At 41.2% G+C, this 25,635-nt stretch overlaps 1 protein-coding gene across 1 annotated transcript; it reads left to right on the top strand.

The window, feature by feature from the left end:
* The first annotated feature begins 782 nt into the window (after positions 1-782).
* On the top strand, positions 783-18,069 carry Vom2r35 (vomeronasal 2 receptor, 35). Its single transcript, NM_001099473.1, has 4 exons — positions 783-1,583; positions 11,329-11,565; positions 14,527-14,650; positions 17,129-18,069. The coding sequence occupies exons 1-4, from the start codon at positions 1,068-1,070 to the stop codon at positions 18,067-18,069; spliced, it is 1,818 nt and encodes a 605-aa protein (NP_001092943.1). The 5' UTR covers positions 783-1,067.
* The last annotated feature ends 7,566 nt before the right edge of the window (positions 18,070-25,635 follow it).

The raw sequence follows: 25,635 nt of genomic DNA, 5'->3' as shown, positions 1-25,635 counted from the left end.
TCTTATGCTGTCTTGTTCCCAATTGGTTCTTGATCTGTCAGTAAAGAAGCCATGGGTCCCTGAGGAAAAGACACAAATAGATGCAAGAGAGTAGAGAGTCGATTTCACCATGCTTCAGAGAGAGAGAGAGAGAGAGAGAGAGAGAGAGAGAGAGAGAGAGAGAGAGAGAGAGAGGTATCAAGCAGCTATGTGAGGTCTCAGGAGGAGTGTGACCTGTGACCCCTCCTATACACCCGTGGTCAAGGAAGTTTAGAAGGAATTAGATGTATCTTAGCAACTAAAGTTTAGGGCAGGTGGGAGGTGTGGCAATAAGAATATTGTTAAGGGCACACTTTTCCAGGTGGGAGATATTAGCATCCAGAGATTGTGTCCAAATGCAAGTTGAAAAGGAACAACTGTGTGTGTGTCTTTTATCAGTGGTTTCAAGGAAACTTGGGTTGTGGCTGGTAGTGTGACACATTATTTCTATTTCCATTCATGAAAATTGTTATGCTTTAGATTACAATATACACTTATGTGTATGTGTATATGTCTGTGTGAATCTATGCAACAGGTGTGAGAAGAAGCCAGAAGCAAGTCAGATTTCCTGGGGGTAGAGTTATATTTGTGAGCCACCAGATTTGGGTGTTAGGAGTCTACGTGTAGTCCTTTACAAGTTGAACAAGCGCTGGAACTACTGAGTCTTCTCTTTAGCCTCATCCTTCCAACATTCCATTCAGACCATTATCGTGCTCCTGAGTCCTTGATCTCATCTACTCTCTTATTGCCTGTCTCTTCCTTGACAGATCAGCTATTCATCTTCCCTACCTAGTCTGAGTGACAAGATCCAGTTTCCGTCCTTCCTTCGGACACTGCCTAGTGATCTCACATCCTGTCATGCAGTTACTCAGCTGATAATTCACTTTCAGTGGTCCTGGGTGATCATTCTGGCCCAAGATGATGACTTTGGAGAGCAGGCCAGTTCTCTGGCCACTCAGCAGCTGAGTGCAGCTGGTGTGTGCATTGAGTTTCACCTTCATGTCCCTTCCCAACAGACCTTGGGGAAGATTGGAGAGACTGTCCAGAAGATGCAGAAATGTACAGCTAGGGTTGTTCTGGTTTTCTTAAGCAATTCAAATTTCCAGCTCATCTTGCATGGCTTACTGGCTGTCCCTGTCTCAGGTCAGGTGTGGGTCAGCAAAGGCACTCTGCACATGGCACTTGCTCTGACCGTTCCAGGCGTTTTCCAAGTGTTGCAAGGCACATTTGGCCTTCTGTATCACAGCAGCAGGGCAATTGGCTTCCCCGAGTTCCTTACTCACTTGAGCCCCAGCCAGACCCCAGAAGACATGTTTATAAAGAAGTTCTGGGAGTTCACCTTTGATTGTACATGGCCATACCAGAACAGCACAGTGACAGAGGGTGTCCAGATCTGCTCAGGCAATGAGAGTCTGAAGAACAAGCCTCATCCTTTCCCAGAAGTGAGTAAAATTGATGCTGCTTACACAGCTGTCTACAGCATTGCCCATGCCTTGCATGATATGGTAGCCAGTGCGCACCAGGATGGGAAAGGTACAAACTCCCAGGACTTCCATCACTGGCAGGTGAGAGAGATATGTGTGTGGAGTGGATGGTTCAGGGATGGTTGGGAAACAGGCATAATGCTTTTTACAAAGCTGTAGAAGTGCAGCTTACTATATGATTCAGCAAGGATGTCGTCCTTTATTCACACTGATAAGCCACCATAGAAGCTGCATTGGAGAAGAAATCCTTTCTTTGTGTCTGATCTCAGATGAATCCAGTCCCTGTGGGGTTACTCCTGTACAAGTACAAGATGCCTAGTAAAATTTAATTTTCATATAGTAGTAAACATTTTAGTGTCCCAAATTTGAGCTTAGATTTTTAGCAGATATTAGTATAGGCATGTTGAAAGTCCAAATATCAAATATATATCAAATGCTATTTTATATGATATATCTATAATATAGCATTTGACATATATATATGTGTGTGTGTGTGTATGTGTGTGTATGTGTATCTATAATATAGCATTTGATATATATATATATATATGTGTGTGTGTGTGTGTGTGTGTGTGTGTGTGTGTTTGTGTGCACGTACATGCATCTGTGGCCGGCATATGTGTGTAGTTATGCAGGCACATGATAGAGGTGCGCACAGTGCACAAAACTATGTACATATTTGTGAGACTGTCTGAGGGTATGAGAAATTACTCTTTTTTTTTATTAACTTGAGTATTTCGTATTTACATTTTGAGTGTTATTCACTTTCCTGGTTTCCGGGCAAACATCCCCCTAATCCCTCCCCCTCCCACTCTTTATGGGTGTTCCCCTCCCAATCCTCCCCCCATTGCCACCCTCCCCCCAACAATCTAGTTCACTGGGGGTTCAGTCTTAGCAGGACCCAGGGCTTCCCCTTCCACTGGTGGTCTTACTAGGATATTCATTGCTATCTATGAGGTCAGAGTCCAGGGTCAGTCCATGTATAGTCTTTGGGTAGTGGCTTAGTCCCTGGAAGCTCTGGTTGGTTGGCATTGTTGTTCATATGGGGTCTCAAACCCCTTAAAGCTCTTTCAGTCCTTTCTAAGATTCTTTCAATGGGGGTCCCGTTCTCAGTTCAGTGGTTTGCTGCTGGCATTCGCCTATGTATTTGCTGTATTCTGGGTGTGTCTCTCAGGAGAGATCTACATCCGGTTCCTGTTGGCCTGCACTTCTTTCCTTCATCCATCTTATCTAGTTTGGTGGTTGTATATGTATGGGCCACATGTGGGGCAGGCTCTGAATGGGTGTTCCTTCTGTGTCTGTTTTAATCTTTGCCTCTCTATTCCCTGCCAAGGGTATTCTTGTTCCCCTTTTAAAGAAGGAGTGAAACATTCGCATTTTGGTCATCCTTCTTGAGTTTCATGTGTTCTGTGCATCTAGGGTAATTCGAGCATTTGGGCTAATATTTAATCATGAGTGCATACCATGTGTATTTTTCAGTGATTGGTTTACCTCACTCAGGATATTTACCAGTTCCATCCATTTGCCTATGAATTTCATAAATTTCATAAAGTCATTATTTTTGGTAGTTGATTAATATTCCATTATGTAGATGTACCACATTTTCTGTATCCATTCCTCTGTTGAAGGGCATGTGGTTTCTTTCCAGCTTCTGGCTATTATAAATAAGGCTGCTATGAACATAGTGGAGCACGTGTCTTTGTTATACGTTGGGGCATCTTTTGGGTATATGCCCAGAAGAGGTATAGCTGGGTCCTCAGGTAGTTCAATGTCCAATTTTCTGAGGAACCTCCAGACTGATTTCCAGAAGGTTGTACCAGTCTGCAATCCCACCAACAATGGAGGAGTGTTCCTCTCTCTCCACATCCTCGCCAGCATTTGCTGTCACCTGAGTTTTTGATTTTGGCCATTCTCACTGGTGTGAGGTGAAATCTCAGGGTTGTTTTGATTTGCATTTCCCTTATGACTAAAGATATTGAACATTTCTTAAGGTGTTTTCCAGCTATTCAGCATTCCTCATCTGTGAATTCTTTATTTAGCTCTGAACCTCATTTTTTTAATCTTTATTAACTTGAGAATTTCTTATTTACATTTCGATTATTATTCCCCTTCCTGATTTCCGGGCCAACATCCCCCTAACCCTCCCCCTCTTCTTCTATATGGACTTCCCCTCCCAATCATTTCCCCATTACCACCCTCCCCCCAACAATCACATTCACTGTGGGTTCAGTCTTGGCAGGACCAAGGGCTTCCCCTTCCACTGGTGTTCTTATTAGGCTATTCATTGCTACCTATGAGGTTGGAGCCCAGGGTCAGTCCCCATGTATAGTCTTTGGGTAGTGGCTCAGTCCCTGCAAGCTCTGGTTGGTTGGCATTGTTTGAACCCCATTTTTTTGGTTCTTTTTTTCGGAGCTGGGGACCGAACCCAGGTGAACCCCATTTTTAAATAGGGTTATTTGTCTCCCTGCGGTCTAACTTCTTGAGTTCTTTGTATATTTTGGATATAAGCCCTCTATCTGTTGTAGGATTGGTAAAGATCTTTTCCCAACCTGTTTGTTGCCGTTTTGTCCTAACCAGAGTGTCCTTTGCCTTATAGAAGCTTTGCAGTTTTATGAGATCCCATTTGTCGATTCTTGATCTTAGAGCATAAGCCATTGTTGTTTTGTTCAGGAAATATTCTCCAGTGCCCATGTGTTCGAGATGCTTCCCCACTTTTTCTTCTATTAGTTTGAGTGTATCTGGTTTGATGTGGAGGTCCTTGATCCACTCGGACTTAAGCTTTGTACAGGGTGATAAGCATGGATCGATTTGCATTCTTCTACATGCTGACCTCCAGTTGAACCAGCACCATTTGCTGAAAATGCTATCTTTTTTCCATTGGATGGTTTTGGCTCCTTTGTCAAAAATCAAGTAACCATAGGTGTGTGGGTTCATTTTTGGGTCTTCAATTCTATTCCACTGGTCTATCTGTCTGTTTCTGTACCAATACCATGCAGTTTTTTTATCACTATTGCTCTGTAATACTGCTTGAGTTCAGGGATAGTGATTCCCCCTGAAGTCCTTTTATTGTTGAGGATAGTTTTAGCTATCCTGGGTTTTTTGTTATTCCAGATGAATTTGAAAATTGTTCTGTCTAACTCTCTGAAGAATTAGATTAGTATTTTGATGGGGATTGCATTGAATCTGTAGATCGCTTTTGGTAAAATGGCCATTTTTACTATATTAATCCTGCCAATCCATGAGCATGGGAGATCTTTCCATCTTCTGAGGTCTTCAATTTCTGTCTTCAGAGGCTTGAAGTTCTTATCGTACAGATCTTTCACTTGCTTGGTTAAAGTCACACCGACATATTTTTTGTTATTTGGGACTACTGTGAAAGGTGTTGTTTCCCTAATTTCTTTCTCGGCTTGTTTTTATTTTGCGTAGAGGAAGGCTACTGATTTATTTGAGTTAATTTTATACCCAACCACTTTGCTGAAGGTGTTTATCAGGTTTAGTTGTTCTCTGGTGGAACTTTTGGGATCACTTAAATATACTATCACATCATCTGCAAATAGTGATATTTTGACTTCTTCTTTTCCAATCTGTATCCTTTTCATCTCCTTTTGTTGTTTGATTGCTCTGGCTAGAACTTCAAGAACTATATTGAATAAGTAGGGAGAGGGTGGGCACCCTTTTCTATTCCCTGATTTTAGTGGGATTGCTTTAAGTTTCTCTGCATTTTGTTTAATGTTAGCTACTGGTTTGCTGTATATGGCTTTTACTATGTTTAGCTATGGGCCTTGAATTCCTATTCTTTCCAGGACTTCTATCATGAAGGTGTGTTGAATTTTGTCAAATGCTTTCTCAGCACCTAATGAAATGATCATGTGGTTTTTATCTTTCAGTTTGTATATAATGGATTGTGTTGATTGTTTTCCGTATATTAAACCATGACTGGGATGAAGCCTACTTGATTGTGGTGGATGATTGTTTTGATGTGCTCTTTGATTCAGTTTGCTAGAATATTTTTCTTTTTTTCTCCATCTTTATTAACTTGAGTATTTCTTATTTACATTTCGATTGTTATTCCCCTTTCCAGTTTCTGGACCGACATCTTCCTAACCCCTCCCCTTCGATATGGGTGTTCCCCTCCTGCTCCTCCCTACATTACCACCCTCCCCCCAACAATCCCATTCACTGGGGATTCAATCTTGGAAGGAACAAGGGCTTCCCCTTCCACTGGTGCTCTTACTAGGCTATTCATTGGTACCTATGAGGTAGGATCCCAGGGTCAGTCAATGTATTGTCTTTGGGTAGTGGCTTAGTCCTGGAAGCTCTGTTTTGTTGGCATTTTTCATATGGGGTCTTAAGCCCCTTCAAGCTCTTTCAGTCCTTTCTAAGATTCCTTCAACTGGGGTCCCGTTCTCAGTTCAGTGGTTTGTTTCTGGCATTCGCCTACATATTTGCTGTGTTCTGGCTGTGTCTCTCAGGAGAGATCAACATCCAGTTCCTGTTGGCCTGCATGTCTTTGCTTCATCCATCTTATCTAATTGGGTGGCTGTATATGTATGGGCCACATGTGGGGCAGGCTGTCAATGGGTGTTCCTTCTACCTCTGGTCTAAACTTTGCCTCCCTATTCCTTCCCAAGGGTATTCTTGTTCCACTTTTAAAGAAGGAGTGAGGCATTCGCATTTTGGTTATCCTTCTTGACTTTCATGTGTTCTGTACATCTAGTGTAATTCAAGCATTTGGGCTAATAGCCATTTATCAATGAGTGGTTTGCCAGAATTTTATTGAGTATTTTTGCATCGATAAAGGGAAATTAGTCTGAAGTTCTCTTTCTTTGTTGGGTCTTTGTGTGGTTTAGGAATAAGAGTAATTGTGGCTTCATAGAAGGAATTAGGTAGCACTCCATCTGTTTCAATTTTGTCGAATAGTTTGGATATTATTGGTATGAGGTCTTCTTTGAAGGTCTGATAGAATTCTGCACTGAACCCATCTGGATCTGGGCTCTTTTTGGTTGGGATACTTTTTTAGGAGGTATGGGGTTGTTAAATGGTTTATCTGTTCCTGATTTAACTTCGGTACCTGGTATGTGTCTAGGAAATTGTCCGTTTCCTGCAGATTTTCAAGTTTTGTTGAATATAGGCTTTTGTAGTATGATCTGCTGATTTTTTGAATTTCCTCTGATTCTGTAGTTATGTCTCTCTTTTCATTTCTGATTTTGTTCATTTGTACATACTCTCTGTGTCCTCTTGTTAGTCTGGCTAAGGGTTTATCTATCTTGTTGACTTTCTCAAAGAACCAACTTTTGGTTCTGTTGATTCTTTGTATGGTCCTTTTTTTTTTTCTACTTTGTTGATTTCAGCTCCGAGTTTGATTATTTCCTGCCTCTACTCCTCCTGGGTGTATTTGCATCTTTTTGTTTTAGAGCTTTTAGGTGTGCTGTCAAGCTGCTGATATATACTCTCTCCTGTTTCTTTCTGCAGGGACTCAGAGCTATGAGTATTCCTCTTAGCACGGCTTTCATTGTATCCCATACATTTGGGTATGTTGTACCTTCATATTCATTAAATTCTAAGAAGTTTTTAATTTCTTTCTTTATTTCTTCTTTGACCCGGTTATCATTGAGTAGATCATTGTTCAACTTCCATGTATATGTGGGCGTTCTTCCCTTATTGTTGTTTAAGACGAGCTTTAGCCCGTCTTGGTCTGATATGATGCATGGGATGATTTCTATCTTCCTGTATCTATTGAGGCCTGTTTTATGACCAATTAAATGGTGATTTTTGGATAAAGTACCATGAGGTGGTGAGAAGCAGGTATATCCTTTTTTTTTTAAAGGATCGAATGTTCTATAAATATCTGTTATGTCCTTTTGGTTCATGACTTCTCTTAGCCTGTCTATGTCTCTGTTCAATTTCTGTTTCCATGATCTGTCCATTGATGCGAGTGGGGTGTTGAAATCTCCTACTGTATTGTGTGAGGTGCAATGTGTCTTTTGAGCTTTAGTAAGGTTACTTTTACGTATGTAGGTGCCCTTGTGTTTGGAGCATAGACATTTAGGATTGAGAGTTCATTTTGGTGAATTTTTCCTTTGATGAATATGAAGTGTCCTTCCTTATCTTTTTTGATGACTTTTAGTTGAAAATCGATTTTATTAGATATTAGAATGGCTACTCCAGCTTGCTTCTTCCAACCATTTGCTTGGAAAGTTGTTTTCCAGCCTTTCACTCTGAGGTAGTGTCTGTCTTTGTCTCTGAGGCGTGTTTCCTGTAGGCAGCAGAATGCAGGGTCCTCATTGCATATCCAGTTTGTTAATCTATGTCTTTCTATAGGGTAGTTGAGACCATTGCTATTGAGAGATATTAAGGAATAGCGATTGTTGCTTCCTGTCATATTCGTATTTGGATGTGAAATTATGTTTGTGTGCTTTTCTTCTCTTTGTTTTGTTGGCAAAATGATTAGTTTCTTGCTTTTTCTAGGGTGTAGCTTGCCTCCTTACATTGGGCTTTGCCATTTATTATCCTTTGTAGGGCTGGATTTGTAGAAAGATTTTGTGTTAATTTGGTTTTGTCATGGAATATATTGCTTTCTCCATCTATGTTAATTTAAAGTTTTGCTGGATACAGTAACCTGGGCTGGCATTTGTGTTCTCTTAGGGTGTGTATGACATTTGTCCAGGATCTTCTGGCTTTCATAGTCTCTGGTGATAAGTCCAGTGATTCTGATATGTCTGCCTTTGTATGTTACTTGACCTTTTCCCCTTACGGCTTTTAATTTTCTTTCTTTGTTTTTTACAGTTGGTTTTTTGATTCTTTGTGACAGGAGGAGCTTCCTTTCTGGTCCAATCTATTTGGAGTTCTGTAGGCTTCTTGTATGTTTATTTGCATCTCTTTCTTTATTACTTTTTTCTTCTTTTTTTTTTCGGAGCTGGGGACCGAACCCAGGGCCTTGCACTTACTAGGCAAGCACTCTACCACTGAGCTAAATCCCCAACCCCATCTCTTTCTTTAGGTTAGGGAAGTTTTCTTCTATGATTTTGTTGAAGATATATACTGGTCCTTTGAGCTGGGAGTCTTCACTCTCTGCTATACCTATTATCCTTAGGTTTGATCTTCTCATTGGTCCCTGGATTTCCTGTATGTTTTGGACCAGTAGCTTTTTCCGTTTTCCATTATCTTTGACAGTTGTGTCAATGATTTCTATGGAATCTTCTGCTCCTGAGATTCTCTCTTCTATCTCTTGTATTCTGTTGGTGATGCTTGTATCTATGGCTCCTTGTCTCTTCCTTTGGTTTTGTATATTCAGGGTTGTCTCCCTTTGTGCTTTCTTTATTTTTTCTATTTCCATTTTTAATTCCTTCACCTGGTTGATTGTGTTTTCCTGGAATTCTTTCAGGGATTTTTGTGATTCCTCTCTAGAGAAATGCGTTTGTCTAAGGGAGTTCTTTATGTCTTTCTTGAAGTCCTCCATCATCATCATCAAATGTGATTTTAAATCTAGATCTTGCTTTTCTGGTGTGTTTGGATATTCAGTGTTTGCTTTGGTGGGAGAATTGGGCTCCGATGATTCCATGTAGTCTTGGTTTCTGTTGCTTGGGTTCCTGTGCTTGCCTCTTACCATCAGGTTGTCTCTGGTGTTACCTTGTTCTGCTATTTCTGACAGTAGCTAGACCTTCCTATAGGCGGTGTGTCAGGAGTGCTGTAAATCTGTTTTCTTAAATCCAGTTATGGGAACAGAGTGTTCTGTTTTTGGGTGTGTAGTCTTTCCTGTCTACACTTCTTCAGCTGTTCCTGTGGGCCTGTGTCCTGAGTAGACCAGGCATGTTGCTTGGAGCAGAAAAGGTGGTCTTACATGTGATCTCGTGGCTAAAATTGCTCGTGGGGGGCTTCTTTTGAGCTCTCCATGAGGGTGGCAACCAGGAGGGCCTGTGCTGCCTTTTCCGGGAGCCCCCATTCACCAGGGTCCCAGATGGTGGTAGGTGTTTTACTCTGGAGTCAGAAATGTGGGCAGAGTGTAGTCTCTTCTGGCCTCCCAGGCATTTCTGCCCCTCTGAAGGTTTAGCTCTTCCTCCCATGGGGTTTGGGTGCCGAGAATTGTTGATCGATCCCTTCAGGTCCGGGCGGTGTCTGGACTGCTGGGGACCTGCCGCTTGAGTTCCCCATATCTTCCCATTTCCAGAGGTCCTATACAGTTTCCTCTTGGGCCAGGGATGTGGGCAGGGGTGGGCAGTATTGGTGGTCTCTCCCATTCTGCAGTCTCAGGAGTACCCACCTGTCTGGGCGGTGAGCTCTCTCCCCCAAGGGGTTTGGGAGCAGTGAGCTGTGGGCAGGGATCTGCAAGGTTGGGCTCCAGCTAAAAACCGGAAGTCGAGAAATTACTCTTAAATCACAGTTCTAGTTTATTCTTTGGGGAATGGTCTCTCACTCACACCCAGAACTTGTTGATATGGCTTGCCATGGTTGACAGCTTGCTTTGGGCATCTCCCGTTTGTACCGTTTGAAGCTGTAATTACAGCGGAGTTGCCACATACACTTGACATTTCAGAACATTCTGCGTATTTGAAGTTCTGTTCTCAAGGTTGTGTGACCAGAAATTTAACAACTGAGCCAACTCTCATGTCCTTACCTCATTGTCTATGTATACTATTATTTTATAATTTCATATATTTATGTAATACATTTTTCATTCCCCTAGTGTCTGTCTGTCTATCTGTCTGTCTGCCCCCCACCTCTTAACTACATCTTGTAGTCTGCCAGGGTAGACTATGCCCAGATCTGCAAGTTGACCCTTGAAAAACACATTACTTACTGATGAGGTAAAGTGAGTGTGTTGGCCAAGGATGGACTTTGTTTTTTATAATATTCAGTGAGATTATCTGAGTCTGTGTGTGCTTGCTGTAAGATCACAAAGTTTTGAACAGATATAGTTGTCTTTTGGCTGAGATGGACCCATTGAAAATTGCAGAAAGCCTGGCTCAGTGACTCATGCCTGTCATCTAAGTACACAGGAGATTGAGGCAAAAGAATCAAGTTCCATGCCAACCTAGACTGCACAGCAAGATACTGTCACAAAATAACCATATATGGGTGTGGTGATAACTGTGTGTGTGTAATCTAGAATGAAGATGTAAAGTAAATGAAGAAGTGATGAGCAAGTGAAGGGCCAAGTAAGGCCTGAGAAGTCCTGTCTGTCAGGAAACACCTGAGGTCCAAACCAAGGATAAGAAATCTCACTATGGGAAGAAGTGATAGGATTGCAGTAGGTAGGGACAGCATGTGCCAACACCCTAGAATGGAGATAAAGAAGATGAGCCACATGTGTGGAGCTTAAGAAGTGGGACAGATGATTCAGAGTGATTGAAGGCTTAGGTGAGCTGGGGCCAGTCTGTGGAAGGCTTGCTATGGTTTGGAGTCTAAAGAGAATGATGGGAAGTTTGAATTAGTAATTCACAGCCAGATGAGACCCTGGAGCCAGCATCACATTGTGATGTTTTGGATTTCATTTTAAGGCTGAGGAGATGCCTCAGTGGGTAAAGTCTCCAAGCATAAGTTCAATTCCTGTGTCTCACATGGCAGCAGAACAGAGCATTCCTGTTAGTTGTTCCCTGAAATCCCTACTGTGTGACATATATAGTCTCTTAAAAATGACTTGGATCAAGTATTATGAATTACTAATTTAGCAAAATTAGAATATTTTCTTGAGTCCTTGGAAATATCACAGGACCTTTAGCCCCCTTATGGCTACTGTGGCCACATTTTGGTTGACCTGGCTGTGTCACTTCAGACTCCATTTGTACAAGACACTGGATAGTCAACAATATTTTCTTTTCTTTCTCAGCTGCTCCATGCGCTCCGAAAGGTACACTTCAAGACTCCTGATCGAAGTGAGATTATGTTTGATGCCAATGGAGATTTGGTGACAAAATTTGATATTTTTCAAGGGCAGAAGAACCCCAATGGTGTATTTCACTTGGTCCATGTAGGCATGATAGACCCTCAAGCCTCTTCAGGGAACAAAATGATGATCCAATTGAAGAAGGATCTCCAAGTGAGTTCCCTGAATGCAGAAATAACTGTTGTCCTAGTGTTTTAAAGTCTCAGGGAATTTCTAAGTCTAGGGTTATGAATGTTTACTTATGCATGAAGTGGATGTGGCTCTGGATTAGGCCATTCAGTTATAACTTACCATGCTTTTTACCTTACAAGAGACCTTCTTCTGAGTGAGACTTTTTGAGCAGTAAAAGTGAATGCATCAGACCTGGGGTTGTAAGGATGGCTCAGTGCTTAAAGTGTTTGCTGTGTAATGAAGTTAAAAGTCAAGATCTCCAGAACACTTGTACACGGTAACTGGGCAGTGTGGCCCACCTATAATTTCATTCTTGGAAGGTAAAGTGAATGAGATGGTCAAAGCAAGTTACCTAGTGTGCCTAGCTGTGCCAATTTTCTATGGGTTTTATTTTGAATGTCAATATGCATAGTAGAAAAGCAATAGAGGATGTTTTTCAGTATTAACCTTGGGACTCCACATGCACTCACACATACTTTCACATATCCCACATGAATGTAAAAGCACATGCGCGTGCGCGCGCGCGCACACACACACACACACACACACACACATTATAAGCTTTGTGTAAAATGGGAGGAAAGCACATACTAGACTCACAAAATAGAAACAGAATCTGTACCTGGTGGTGCTTTGAGAGTATTATCACTGTTTTCAGGACCTGCTCTGTGAAGAGGAAGAAAGTGACCCACTAAACCAACACCTTACCATGGGCGACCAAGGAAGTAGACTGAGCAGATACTCTCAGTTTACTTGCTGTGATAGATTTCCCAACCATGACACGTACCTGAGAAACAGTGTGAAGAGAGAAAAGGTTTTTAATTGACTCCTGGTGTGTGAAGTTCAAGGCCAGATGGATACATTATTTTGGGTGTATGTGTGTAGTTGAGGCAGTATGTGTTGAGAGCAGACATGTGGTTTTCCAATTCATGCGAACCATTGAAGGTATATCGAAGGAGGTTGTGATATAGATAGATTAGGTAGGTAAACACATTACATCTTGCCAGTGACCAGCCCCCATGACACATTCCTCAATTAATTCTCATATCCTTCTTCCTCCATCTACAATGGTTAATCAAATTATGAGTCCGTTGAGGAATTGATTAGGTCAGTTGTATCCATATCTCATGATTCTTTAAAAATCCATCATTTTGTAACCACTGGTGCAATACCCAAGACTTTGGGAAACATTTGAGGTTCAAATGCTGATGTTTATTAACAAAAGTATCAGCTACTTTGATATAGACCTGTCTATGTGTGTAGTTTGATGCATCAAAATGACTCAGCTTCCTGTCCTATGCCTGCCTTAAGCTATCTAGGAAAGGCTTTGTCAAGCATGTAATTTTATGGAGATGGTCCATCATTTTGCATAGCAATGATGGGTGCACTCTGAGATGTGGGGTTTTCAGAGAGTTCATCATGGGTTTGCATCTTGGTGTTCATATTCCTTTCCTACCACTATTATATAGCCTATTGATTCCTGTGTATGAACTCACCCTATTTGGCAGATTTCCTGCAGAGTCAACATGAATTTGTACTTTCTAGTAGGGATGCTGTATAGATGAAATGATGATTTTCCTGATAATGATTTTATTGCATTTCTAAATTGATACAAGTGATCTCAATGCCCCTGTAGAGTAAAAGCTGCAAATAGTTTCATATGTCACAGGATATTGTACTAGGAAAAGAAAGCAGGCTTGGAACAAATGTATAGTCAAGAAAAACATTCCTTCTAGGTTAGGAAAAAGGCCACTAACTGGTAAGTAAAGGTCATGAATTTGGCATGGGCAATTTATTATAGGTGCAAGGACAGAAAATAAATGCTCGTCTAGTCTATCTATACAATGTTTCAAAATAATTAGATACAAGGCAGATGATTTGGCTCTTGACAAAGAAGTGCTGCTTACTTATGACATAAAATTATTGCTTCAAGCTTATAATCAATTTATGGATCTAGTAACAGATTATTAATGTCTGAATGGAAAGACATAAAGCAATTCTGCTGCAACTCCTTAAGTCTTATAGATCTATGACATGAACCATTGACTTAAACTTACTCTGAACTTACAGAATGCAACTTAGAAAACCATGTGATCAATTATTCTGGGAAAGTATAATAACTAACAAGTATAAAAAAGTGACAGTGTAGCCTTCTTTATTTTCATCTTATATTTGTGTCTCTGTATGTGCCTGAAAATTTTCTTTTCTTCTTTTTTATCCTTCCCTTCCCTTCCCTTCCCTTCCCTTCCCTTCCCTTCCCTTCCCTTCCCTTCCCTTCCCTTCCCTTCCCTTCCCTTTCCTTTTTGGCTCACAAATAGTTAAGGAATTCCAAGCCTCTTGCCTGGCAAGTGAGAAACCTGGGTCAAAGAGAAAGAAATGAAGTAATTAAGCCTTTTCTTTCCCAGTGCTACTCTCAGCAGGAGTTAATTGCCAGAAAAAGACTGCTTTTGTCATAGAATAGCAAAGAGTTAAAAAGTTAAATTGCAAGAAGCCTTCATCTTCTGGCCCTGATTTTATTTTGCTACCCTTGCTGCATTCACCTGATTCCTGAGGAAGTCAGAAGTGTGAATTGTATCCTCTGGTACTAGTGTTCCAGTGAGGTGCTCTGTGGGTGCTGGGAGCTGAACACTGCTTCTCTGCAGGAGCACCCTGTACTCCATACAGCTGAGCCACTAATATAGCCCTTTACCTTCAATTGTTAACAAAAGAGCTACAGAGAGATTGGAAGCCAAACCTTCTCCTAGTTTCCTATATTTTTGAAACTATTAGCTAAGGAAACTATGTGTAGCCCATCCTCTATTATGTACAAGGTTATCTCTACAGTCTAGCATCACTAGGGACATCAATGTTTTCTGAAAGGCCTCTCCTCTAGGGAGCTGAGAGGAAACAGTTTTGTTCAGCTTCTCAGTGTGATTTCAAGCATCTGTATCCCTGGAGAGTCATTGGTAACACTATACTCCTTGTTACTAGGTGCCCCCCTCCATCTGCAGTGAGAGCTGCCTTCCAGGGTTTAGCCAAGTGCCCAGACTGGGAGCCCCCCACTGCTGTTTTGATTGCAGTCCATGCCCTGAAGGACAGTTTGCAGACCAAAGAGGTAAGAGCTTATGGACCTGTAATCTGAGTGAGCTACATGGCACTGAGAACCTCCTGTATTTCTCCAATTCCTCAGCAATTGTTCTACTGTTGTGAAGAGACACCATTACCAAGGCAGCTTTTAAAGGGAACATTGAATTGTGGGCTTACTTAGAGTTTCACAGGTTGAATCCATGATTATAATGGTAGGATATGTGTCAGAATGCAGTCAGGCATGTTGGTACACCAGTATCTGAGAGCTGAAATTCTGATCTATAGGCAGCATGCCAGAAGTGATGTGGAATATGGATGTGTTGTGGAATTTTGAACTCTCAAAGCTGATCTCGTGGAATAGAGTGATCCAGTGCAAGACTCAGAATGGCAGATAATGCCAAATGACTGGAAGTAGCAGGTATAGAAAGAAGAGATCAGTATCTGACTAGCATAATCCCTAAATTCTGTTAATAAGTTTATTAGGTCTTTGTGTTACATATGTGGGAACTAAAATGGGCTAAAGCAGGCATAGAAATGCCCTGTTGTTACTTGGCAGAAAATGGGCCAAGAAAAGCTTTCAGAATTACATTTACCAAACAGTGTACACCCTCTGGACCCTGATGAAGAAACATGACATAACTGAGTGTTCTTGGTGCAGGCCTTTAATTCCAGCATTGGGAAGCAGAGGCAGGCTCATTTCAATGAGTTTAAAGCCAACCTGGTCTACAGAGTGAGTTCTAGGACAACAAAGGTTATAGAGGGTAACCCTGTCTAGATAAACCTAAACCAACCAACAAAACAAACAGATGAACAAACTAGAAAGAAGCATAGCATTAGGTACTTTCACAAGCTTCTACTGGTCTCATAAAGACACCCTGATTTCCACTGACACTAATCAATCTTACTTGTTTCTTAAATCTCATAGTGGAAGTTGTATTGTGACTTCTTTCTTTGTATTAGTAGGGTTCATTTTAGTGGTTGAATTGGAACAGGGTACCACATTCTGGACTGTTTTCTGCAGAACTTACTACTTTATATTCTGAAAGCTGGAAACGTAAGATGAAGTTGCCATTAGGGTTGATTTTTGCTGAGGATTGAGTCGGAGGATGTACCTACATGCATGTGTACATGTCTGCCTGTCTGACTGCCCTCCTTTCAATTTGTTCTTTGGCTTTTTGACAAGGTTTTAATATAGAGCCTTGGCTGGCATTGAACTCACCTTTTTGAACAGTCTATGAACTGAAAGATATTTACCTTTCTCTGCCTCTCAGGTGCTGAGATTGAATTACTTGCCATCGTTCCCTGCCCCAATTCCCTCTTCTTATTAATATTGCAGTCCTGTTGGAACTAGGATCTCCTCTCATGACATCACGTAGCCTTTATTACAACATCTCCAGTTAACTTAATGAGAAATTTCAGGATACTGATGGGTAGGAGTTTCACAAATGAATATTGGGTGCATAACTCAGTCTAAAATATTTGTTAACGTGACCTTTTAGTAGTGGAGAAAAAAATGAACCACTAAGCTCACATTATTGAAATGTATAGTTGGTACTCAATGTGGTCAACTCAGTGATCTCTAGGTTCAGTGAGAGATCTTTTCTCAACTACTAGGGTGGTAAGGATTTGAAGAGAAATGGATCAGCAGTTAGGAATATCTGCATGGTGCCTCACAACCATGTGTAAATCCAGTTTCAGGGGATTTGATGCCACCTTCTGACTTCTACCCCTACCAGGCATTCACATGATGGCCTTTTATATGTACAGACAAAACTCCCAAATAGTAAAATACAGTAAATAATTCTAAAAGATAAGTTGTTGAGACTTGTGAAATCGTTTTGAGTACTCACTGTTAGCTTTGATAACCTGAGATCAGCTCCTGAGATCCACAGGGTGGAAGGAGAGGATTAAATTTCTAAAATTTGTCCTGATCTCCAAGTGCACACCATGGCATTTCTAAGCCTACCTACATACATAAACACAGCAAAATATTAAAATGTATAATATATGTATTATATATGAATAAATTTTATTAGTAAAATATGGTGTGAGAAGTGACTTAGAAACAATATCTGATGATAATCTTTGATCCCACATGCATGTGATTCCAATACACATACATATACACACACAAACATGGACACACACACAAACTCACATAAGTTAGGTATAGTAGTGCAATTTTATAAGCACAACATGAAAGGGGATGAGGAAGGAAGCTTATGAATTCACAATAATCTACTATTCAGCCAATTCTAGGCCAAGTGGTGTTACAGGAGACACCGTTTTAAGACATAAATACCCCTACCTCCCCCAATAAAACAGATATAGAGTATTCATTTTTTTGTACCTCTAACTCAATTACATCCCTGATCATCAAGAATAATTCATAAATATACTAATTGCTGGAAATGCCTCAAGCGAAATTACCACATGGGATACCTTCCTTCAGAGCCAATGAAGTTCCTATACTGTTACAGACATAGTGTCTTTGTGTTGCTCATAGACATGAAGAGATGTCTTCTGTGTCCCAAGGAGCAGTACTCAAGCAATACCAGAGACCATTGCCTCCCCAGGACAGAGATCTTCCTGGCCTTTGAGGAACCATTGGGATTCATATTGGCTTTGATGGCAATCTTGCTGGCTGGTCTGGCTCTCCTGGTACTTGGAGTTTTCCTGAAGCATCGAGACATACCTGTGGTCAGGGCCAACAACAGAACTCTCAGCTACTTCCTCCTGATCTCTCTTTCCCTCTGTTCCCTCTGTTCCTTGCTTTTCCTTGGGAGACCCACTGTCACCACCTGTCTCCTCCGCCAGACCACGTTTGCTGTGGTGTTCACAGTGGCTGTCTCCTCTGTTCTGGCCAAGACTGTCACAGTAGTCCTGGCCTTCAGAGTCACCAAGCCAGGAAGCAGGATTCAGGTATGCCTGAGCCCTGGTGCTTCAACCTCAGTCATCCTCATTGCTTCCTTAATACAGACTGTTCTTTGTGGAGTGTGGTTGGCTACCTCCCCACCATTCCCAGAGAGGGATATGATCTCAGAGCCCCGGCACATTGTGATCCAGTGCCAGGAGGGTTCTGGTGCCACCTTCTTCTGTGTTCTGGGCTTCTTAGGTTTCCTGGCAGTGGGTACCTTCTCTGTGGCTTTTCTGGCCAGGGACCTACCAGATGTCTTCAATGAGACCAAGTTCCTCACTTTCAGCATGCTGCTCTTCTGCAGTGTCTGGACAGCCTTCCTGCCCCTGTACCACAGTGCCCGGGGAAAGTCCACTGTGGCGGTAGAGATCTTTTCCATCCTGGCCTCCACTGATGGACTTTTGTGTGGCATCTTCATCCCCAAATGCTACATCATCTTGTTGAAACCAGAAAAGAATACCCCTGCCTGGCTAAGGCAAGGCCGCTGTGCACATCAAGACAGGCAGTTTTCGATGCTCCACAGAAGGTGATAGTTCTCAGGGGTATAAACAGGAGCAAGTGCTTGAATTCGATTCATTGTTTATTTATTGATCAAAATGTATTGAAAAGTTAGATCAAGATTCAAATTAAGATACTTATAACAAAACACAAATGACTATTAAGCTTATAGTTGACATATAGTCACTGACTATTCTGTCCATATGTGTTGCTGAAAGTCATCACAGTTTAGAAACTCGAAAGGGGAGCACAGAAGATCCCACAATGGGTTAAAATCTTTGCCAGTAATCATTTCAACTTGAGTGGGATACCCAGGACCCACATGATGGATGTAGTGAAGTGACATTACTAATTTGTGCTTTGACCTCTGCATGATAATGACATAACATCTGTCACATCCATATACACAAAGTATCAGTGCAAAGGTGGGAAAAAGTGTCATAAAGCGATGATGATGATGATGATGTCAAGGGTTGCTGAGCATCTGTGAAACTGAGAGGCAGATTGTTGTTCTGTCTTTTCTATTTTGAAAGGAGCAGTAGTGGGAATTTTACCTTTCACTCAAAGTTCCTTTACAGATGTACCATTTGATTGATCTATGTTGCTCTTAAATAAATGTCCCAGAAATATAAAGTACGTCTGTAAAGATCGTAAATGAATCTTCAGAAAGCATTATTTATACACTAAAATTTGAAAGAATCTAAATGTTTATGAGTTGACAAATGTTTGGTCTGGCTTACTCAATGACTAGGGCATTTTTGTAAATAAGAAATAAACATAAGTAGGAGTATACTGTTTAATATATAGTTAAGCATTAGAATTTTATAGTTAGTTAAGGAATACAACCAAAATAATATATATTTGTTGGGAGCGATGCCCTTAAAACCCTCCATTATTGATGTTAATAGTATAGTTAGAGTTAAGTATGACTGGCTTCATAGAAAATCCCCAGCCAGCTGCAGAAGACTAATACAAATCTCGTTGTCAGGATGCCTAATGATAGTAAACTTGTGACCTTTCTGAGAAACCAACATCCTGCTGATTAATGATATGACAAACCTGTAACCTTTCTCAAAAACCAACATTCTGTTGACATCAGCTGACCACGAGAGCTCTGTATCCTTGGCTTGCGTAAAGGCTTCCCGCTTCCCCCCTCCCTCTGTCACTCCTGCTATGGTATAAATTCAGCATTGGGAAAAAATAAAATTGTCGCCTTAATCAGACTCTTGTCCTGGCATCCTTCTTTGCATCTCTTGTTCCCCATTCTCTCCTAAGTGGTCCCCAACTTCTGCTGACTGCCCTGTGGGCTGGGGCATATTTTAATATTCCATTTAATGAAATATTCTGAAGAATCAAACCAACAGCGACACATATTAGACTCATAGTTTCTTGAGTTTTGTTAAGGGGAGATTAGTAAGGGTGCAGTATTTCTCTCTGGAGTGATGAAGTTCTAAAAGTTGACTCTGTGGGACTGAAGAGATTGCTTAGTGTTTAGAGTACTTGCTAGTCCTTCAGAGGATCCCAGTTTGGTTGACAGGACTGATGTTAGGCAGCTTACATCCACCTGTAATTACAGTTCCAGGGATCCAATAGCTCTGGCCTCTGTGTTCACTTGCACTTCTGTGCTCATGCTGCCTACCACACATCATAAAAGTAAAAAAAAAATTATTAATGAGTATAAGACAACCCAAATATATATGAGACCGGTAAATTGTCATTACTTTTTATTTATTTATTTGGGAATTGTCAGGACATTCAGGCTGGTTTCAAACTTGTAGCAATTTTTTTGTTTTAACCTCCCAAGGGCTTCTACTTTAGGTTTGCTTCCACACCTGGCAAACTTCATAATGTAAATGGATGAATTGTACACTATGTGATTTATATCATAGAAGGCTAGTAGTAAAAATAATTATCCATCAATTACAGAGTATGATATTTCCTAATAGTCTGATATATAAGAAAATGTCAAACTATTGATAATGAATGTTAAACAATTATAGGCCTAAATATCAGTGAACCAGAGTTATTACTAATATATTTTATTTATTTTTTATTTTTTATCTTTATTAACTTGAGTATTTCTTATTTACATTTCAATTGCTATTCCCCTTCCCAGTTTCCAGGCCAACATCCCCCTAATCCCTCCCACTCCCCTTCTCTGTGGGTGTTCCCCTCCACATCCTTCCCCATTACTGCCATCCCTGCAACAATCAAGTTCCCTGAGGGTTTAGTCTTGGCAGGACCGAGGGCTTCCCCTTCCACTGGTGCTCATATTAGGCTATTTATTGCTACCTATGAGGTTGGAGTCCAGGGTCAGTCCATGTATAGTCTTTGGGTAGTGACTTAGTCCCTGGAAGCTCTGGTTGCTTGGCATTGTTGTTCATATGGGGTCTCAAGCCCCTTAAAGCTATTTCAGTCCTTTCTCTGGTTCCTTCAATGGGGGTCCCGTTCTCAGTTCAGTGGTTTGCTGCTGGCATTCGCCTATGTATTTGCTGTATTCTGGATGTGTCTCTCAGGAGAGATCTACATCCAGTTCCTGTCGGCGTGCATTTCTTTGCTTCATCTGTCTTGTCTAATTGGGTGGCTGTATATGTATGGGCCACATGTGGGGCAGGCTCTGAGTGGGTGTTCCTTCTGCTCTAAACTTTGCCTCCCTATTCCTTCCCAAGGGTATTCTTGTTCCACTTTTAATGAAGTAGTGAAGCATTCGCATTTTGGTCATTCTTCTTGAGTTTCATGTGTTCTGTGCATCTAGGGCAATTCGAGCATTTGGGCTAATGGCCACTTATCAATGAGTGCATACCATGTGTGTTTTTCTGTGATTGGGTTACCTCACTCAGGATGATATTTTCCAGTTCCATCCATTTGCCTTTGAATTTCATAAAGTCATTGTTTTTTGAGAGCTGATTAATATTCCATTGTGTAAATGTACCATATTTTTTGTATCCATTCCTTTGTTGAAGGTCATCTGGGTTCTTTCCAGCTTCTGGCTATTATGAATAAGGCTGCTATGAACATAGTGGAGCACGTGTCTTTGTTATATGTTGGGGGATCTTTTGTGTATATGCCCAAGAGAGGTATAGCTGGGTCCTCAGGTAGTTCAATATCCAATTTTCTGAGGATCCTCCAGACTGATTTCCATAATGGTTGTACCAGTCCGCAATTCCACCAACAATGGAGGAGTGTTCCTCTTTCTCCACATCCTCACCAGGATTTGCTGTCACCTGAGTTTTTGATCTTAGCCATTCTAACTGGTGTGAGGTGAAATCTCAGGTTTGTTTTGATTTGCATTTCCCTTATGACTAAAGATGTTGAACATTTCTTTAGGTGTTTCTCAGCCATTCGGCATTCCTCAGCTGTGAATTCTTTGTTTAGCTCTGAACCCCACTTTTTTAAAAAAATTTATTCATTTATAATATATAAGTACACTGTAGCTGTCTTCAGATACACCAGAAGACGGCATCGGATCTCATTACAGATGGTTGTGAGCCACCATGTGGTTGCTGGGAATTGAACCACAGGACCTCTGGAAGAGTAGTCGGGTGCTCTTAACCGCTGAGCCATCTCTCCAGCCCAAAACTAAGTTTTTAAAATGGGCAGTTAGATCAGATATAAATGTAGCCAATGAACCGCTAATAGGGAAACTAAAGATAAAGGTTTTGCCTTTAGATGTGTAATTGTCAGAAGACATCGAGGGAAGGCTAAAGTCATGCAATTAAGTTTTCTGGAGATGATCCACCATTTATGCATGGACTGGGATGGGTAAACTTTGAGAGGCAAAGCCCCAAGAGACTTCATCTCAGAATTGCTTCTTGCTATTGTTTTTTTTTGTTTTTGTTTTTTTCTTTTTTTTCTCTTTTTTTTATTACTTGAGTATTTCTTATATACATTTCTTTTTTTTAATTTATTTAATACTTAATAATAATTCTTTGGTTTCCGGGCAAACATCCCCCTCCCCCCTCCACTTCTTTATGGGTGTTCCCCTCCCAACCCTCACCACATTGCCGCCCTCCCCCCAACAGTCTAGTTCACTGGGGGTTCAGTCTTAGCAGGACCCAGGGCTTCCCCTTCCACTGGTGCTCTTACTAGGATATTCATTGCTACCTATGAGGTTGGAGCCCAGGGTCAGTCCATGTATAGTCTTTAGGTAGTGGCTTACTCCCTGGAAGCTCTGGTTGCTTGGCATTGTTGGACATATGGGGTCTCGAGCCCCTTCAAGCTCTTCCAGTTCTTTCTCTGATTCCTTCAACGGGGGTCCTATTCTCAGTTCAGTGGTTTGCTGCTGGCATTCGCCTCTGTATTTGCTGTATTCTGGCTGTGTCTCTCAGGAGCGATCTAATACATCTGGCTCCTGTCGGTCTGCACTTCTTTGCTTCATCCATCTTGTCTAATTGGGTGGCTGTATATGTATGGGCCACATGTGGGGTAGGCTCTGAATGGGGGTTCCTTCTGTGTCTGTTTTAATCTTTGCCTCTCTCTTCCCTGCCAAGGGTATTCTTGTTCCCCTTTTAAAGAAGGAGTGAAGCATTCACATTTTGATCATCCGTCTTGAGTTTCATTTGTTCTAGGCATCTAGGGTAATTCAAGGATTTGGGCTAATGGCCACTTATCAATGAGTACATACCATGTATGTCTTTCTGTGATTGGGTTAGCTCACTCAGGATGATATTTTCCAGTTCCAACCATTTGCCTACGAATTTCATAAAGTCGTTGTTTTTTTTTTTTTTTAATTAACTTGAGTATTTCTTATATACATTTCTAGTGTTATTCCCTTTCCCGGTTTCCGGGCAAAATCCCCCTCCCCTTCCCCTTCCTTATGGGTGTTCCCCTCCCAACCCTCCCCCCATTGCCGCCCTCCCCCCATAGTCTAGTTCACTGGGGGTTCAGTCTTAGCAGGACCCAGGGCTTCCCCTTCCACTGGTGCTCTTACTAGGATATTCATTGCTACCTATGGAGTCAGAGTCCAGGGTCAGTCCATGTATAGTCTTTAGGTAGTGGCTTAGTCCCTGGAAGCTCTGGTTGCTTGACATTGTTGTACTTTTGGGGTCTCGAGCCCCTTCAAGCTCTTCCAGTTCTTTCTCTGATTCCTTCAACGGGGGACCTATTCTCAGTTCAGTGGTTTGCTGCTGGCATTCGCCTCTGTATTTGCTGTATTCTGGCTGTGTCTCTCAGGAGCGATCTACATCCGGCTCCTGTCGGTCTGCATTTCTTTGCTTCATCCATCTTGTCTAATTGGGTGGCTGTATATGTATGGGCCACATGTGGGGCAGGCTCTGAATGGGTGTTCCTTCAGTCTCTGTTTTAATCTTTGCCTCTCCCTTCCCTGCCAAGGGTATTCTTTTTCCTCATTTAAAGAAGGAGTGAAGCATTCACATTTTGATCATCCGTCTTGAGTTTCGTTTGTTCTAGGGATCTAGGGTAATTCAAGCATTTGGGCTAATAGCCACTTATCAATGAGTGCATACCATGTATGTCTTTCTGTGATTGGGTTAGCTCACTCAGGATGATATTTTCCAGTTCCAACCATTTGCCTACGAATTTCATAAACTCGTTGTTTTTGATAGCTGAGTAATATTCCATTGTGTAGATGTACCATATTTTCTGTATCCATTCCTCTGTTGAAGGGCATCTGGGTTCTTTCCAGCTTCTGGCTATTATAAATAAGGCTGCGATGAACATAGTGGAGCACGTGTCTTTTTTATGTTTTGGGGCATCTTTTGGGTATATGCCCAAGAGAGGTATAGCTGGATCCTCAGGCAGTTCAATGTCCAATTTTCTGAGGAACCTCCAGACGGATTTCCATAATGGTTGTACCAGTCTGCAATCCCACCAACAATGGAGGAGTGTTCCTCTTTCTCCGCATCCTCGCCAGCATCTGCTGTCACCTGAGTTTTTGATCTTAGCCAATCGCACTGGTGTGAGGTGAAATCTCAGGGGTGTTTTGATTTGCATTTCCCTTATGACTAAAGATGTTGAACATTTCTTTAGGTGTTTCTCAGCCATTTGGCATTCCTCAGCTGTGAATTCTTTGTTTAGCTCTGAACCACATTTTTTAATAGGGTTATTTGTCTCCCTGCGGTCTAACTTCTTGAGTTCTTTGTATATTTTGGATATAAGGCCTCTATCTGTTGTAGGACTGGTAAAGATCTTTTTCCAATCTGTTGGTTGCCGTTTTGTCCTAAGCACAGTGTCCTTTGCCTTACAGAAGCTTTGCAGTTTTATGAGATCCCATTTGTTGATTCTTGATCTTAGAGCATAAGCCATTGGTGTTTTGTTCAGGAAATTTTTTCCAGTGCCCATGTGTTCCAGATGCTGCCCTAGTTTTTCTTGTATTAGTTTGAGTGTGTCTGGTTTGATGTGGAGGTCCTTGATCCACTTGGACTTAAGCTATGTACAGGGTGATAAGCATGGATCGATCTGCATTCTTCTACATGTTGACCTCCAGTTGAACCAGCACCATTTGCTGAAAATGCTATCTTTTTTCCATTGGATGGTTTTGGCTCCTTTGTCAAAAATCAAGTGACCATAGGTGTGTGGGTTCATTTCTGGGACTTCAATTCTAATCCATTGGTCTATCTGTCTGTCCCTGTACCAATACCATGCAGTTTTTATCACTATTGCTCTGTAATACTGCTTGAGTTCAGGGATAGTGATTCCCCCTGAAGTTCTTTTTTTGTTGAGGATAGTTTTAGCTATCCTGGGTTTTTTGTTATTCCAGATGAATTTGCAAATTGTTCTGTCTAACTCTCTAAAAAAGGGATTGGAATTTTGATGGGGATTGCATTGAATCTGTAGATCGCTTTTGGTAAAATGGCCATTTTTACTATATTAATCCTGCCAATCCATGAGTATGGGAGATCTTTCCATCTTCTGAGGTCTTCTTCAATTTCTTTCTTCAGTTTCTTGAAGTTCTTACTGTACAGATCTTTTACTTGCTTGGTTAAAGTCACACCGAGGTACTTTATATTATTTGGATCTATTATGAGGGTGTCGTTTCCCTAATTTCGTTCTCGGCTTGTTTCTCTTTTGTGTAGAGGAAGGCAACTGATTTATTTGAGTTAATTTTATACACAGCCACTTTGCTGAAGTTGTGTATCAGCTTTAGTAGTTCTCTGGTGGAACTTTTGGGATCACTTAAATATACTATCATATCATCTGCAAATAGTGATATTTTGACTTCTTCTTTTCCGATCTGTATCCCCTTGACCTCATTTTGTTGTCTGATTGCTCTGGCTAGAACTTCAAGAACTATAGTGAACAAGTAGGGAGAGAGTTGGCAGCCTTGTCTAGTCCCTGATTTTAGTGGGATTGCTTCAAGTTTCTCTCCATTTAGTTTAATGTTAGCAACTGGTTTGCTGTATATGGCTTTTACTATGTTTAGGTATGGGCCTTGAATTCCTATTCTTTCCAGGACTTTTATCATGAAGGGCTGTTGAATTTTGTCAAATGCTTTCTTAGCATCTAATGTAATGATCATGTGGTTTTTATTCTTTCAGTTTGTTTATATAATGGATCACGTTGATGGTTTTCCGTATATTAAACCATCCCTGCATGCCTGGGATGAAGCCTACTTGATCATGGTGGATGATTGTTTTGAT

This window comes from Rattus norvegicus, chromosome 1 (assembly GCF_036323735.1).
Source record: "Rattus norvegicus strain BN/NHsdMcwi chromosome 1, GRCr8, whole genome shotgun sequence".
Lineage (NCBI taxonomy): Eukaryota > Metazoa > Chordata > Mammalia > Rodentia > Muridae > Rattus > Rattus norvegicus.
The sequence above is the reverse complement of the archived record's forward strand: the minus strand, read 5'-3'. Positions and strand labels throughout refer to the sequence as shown.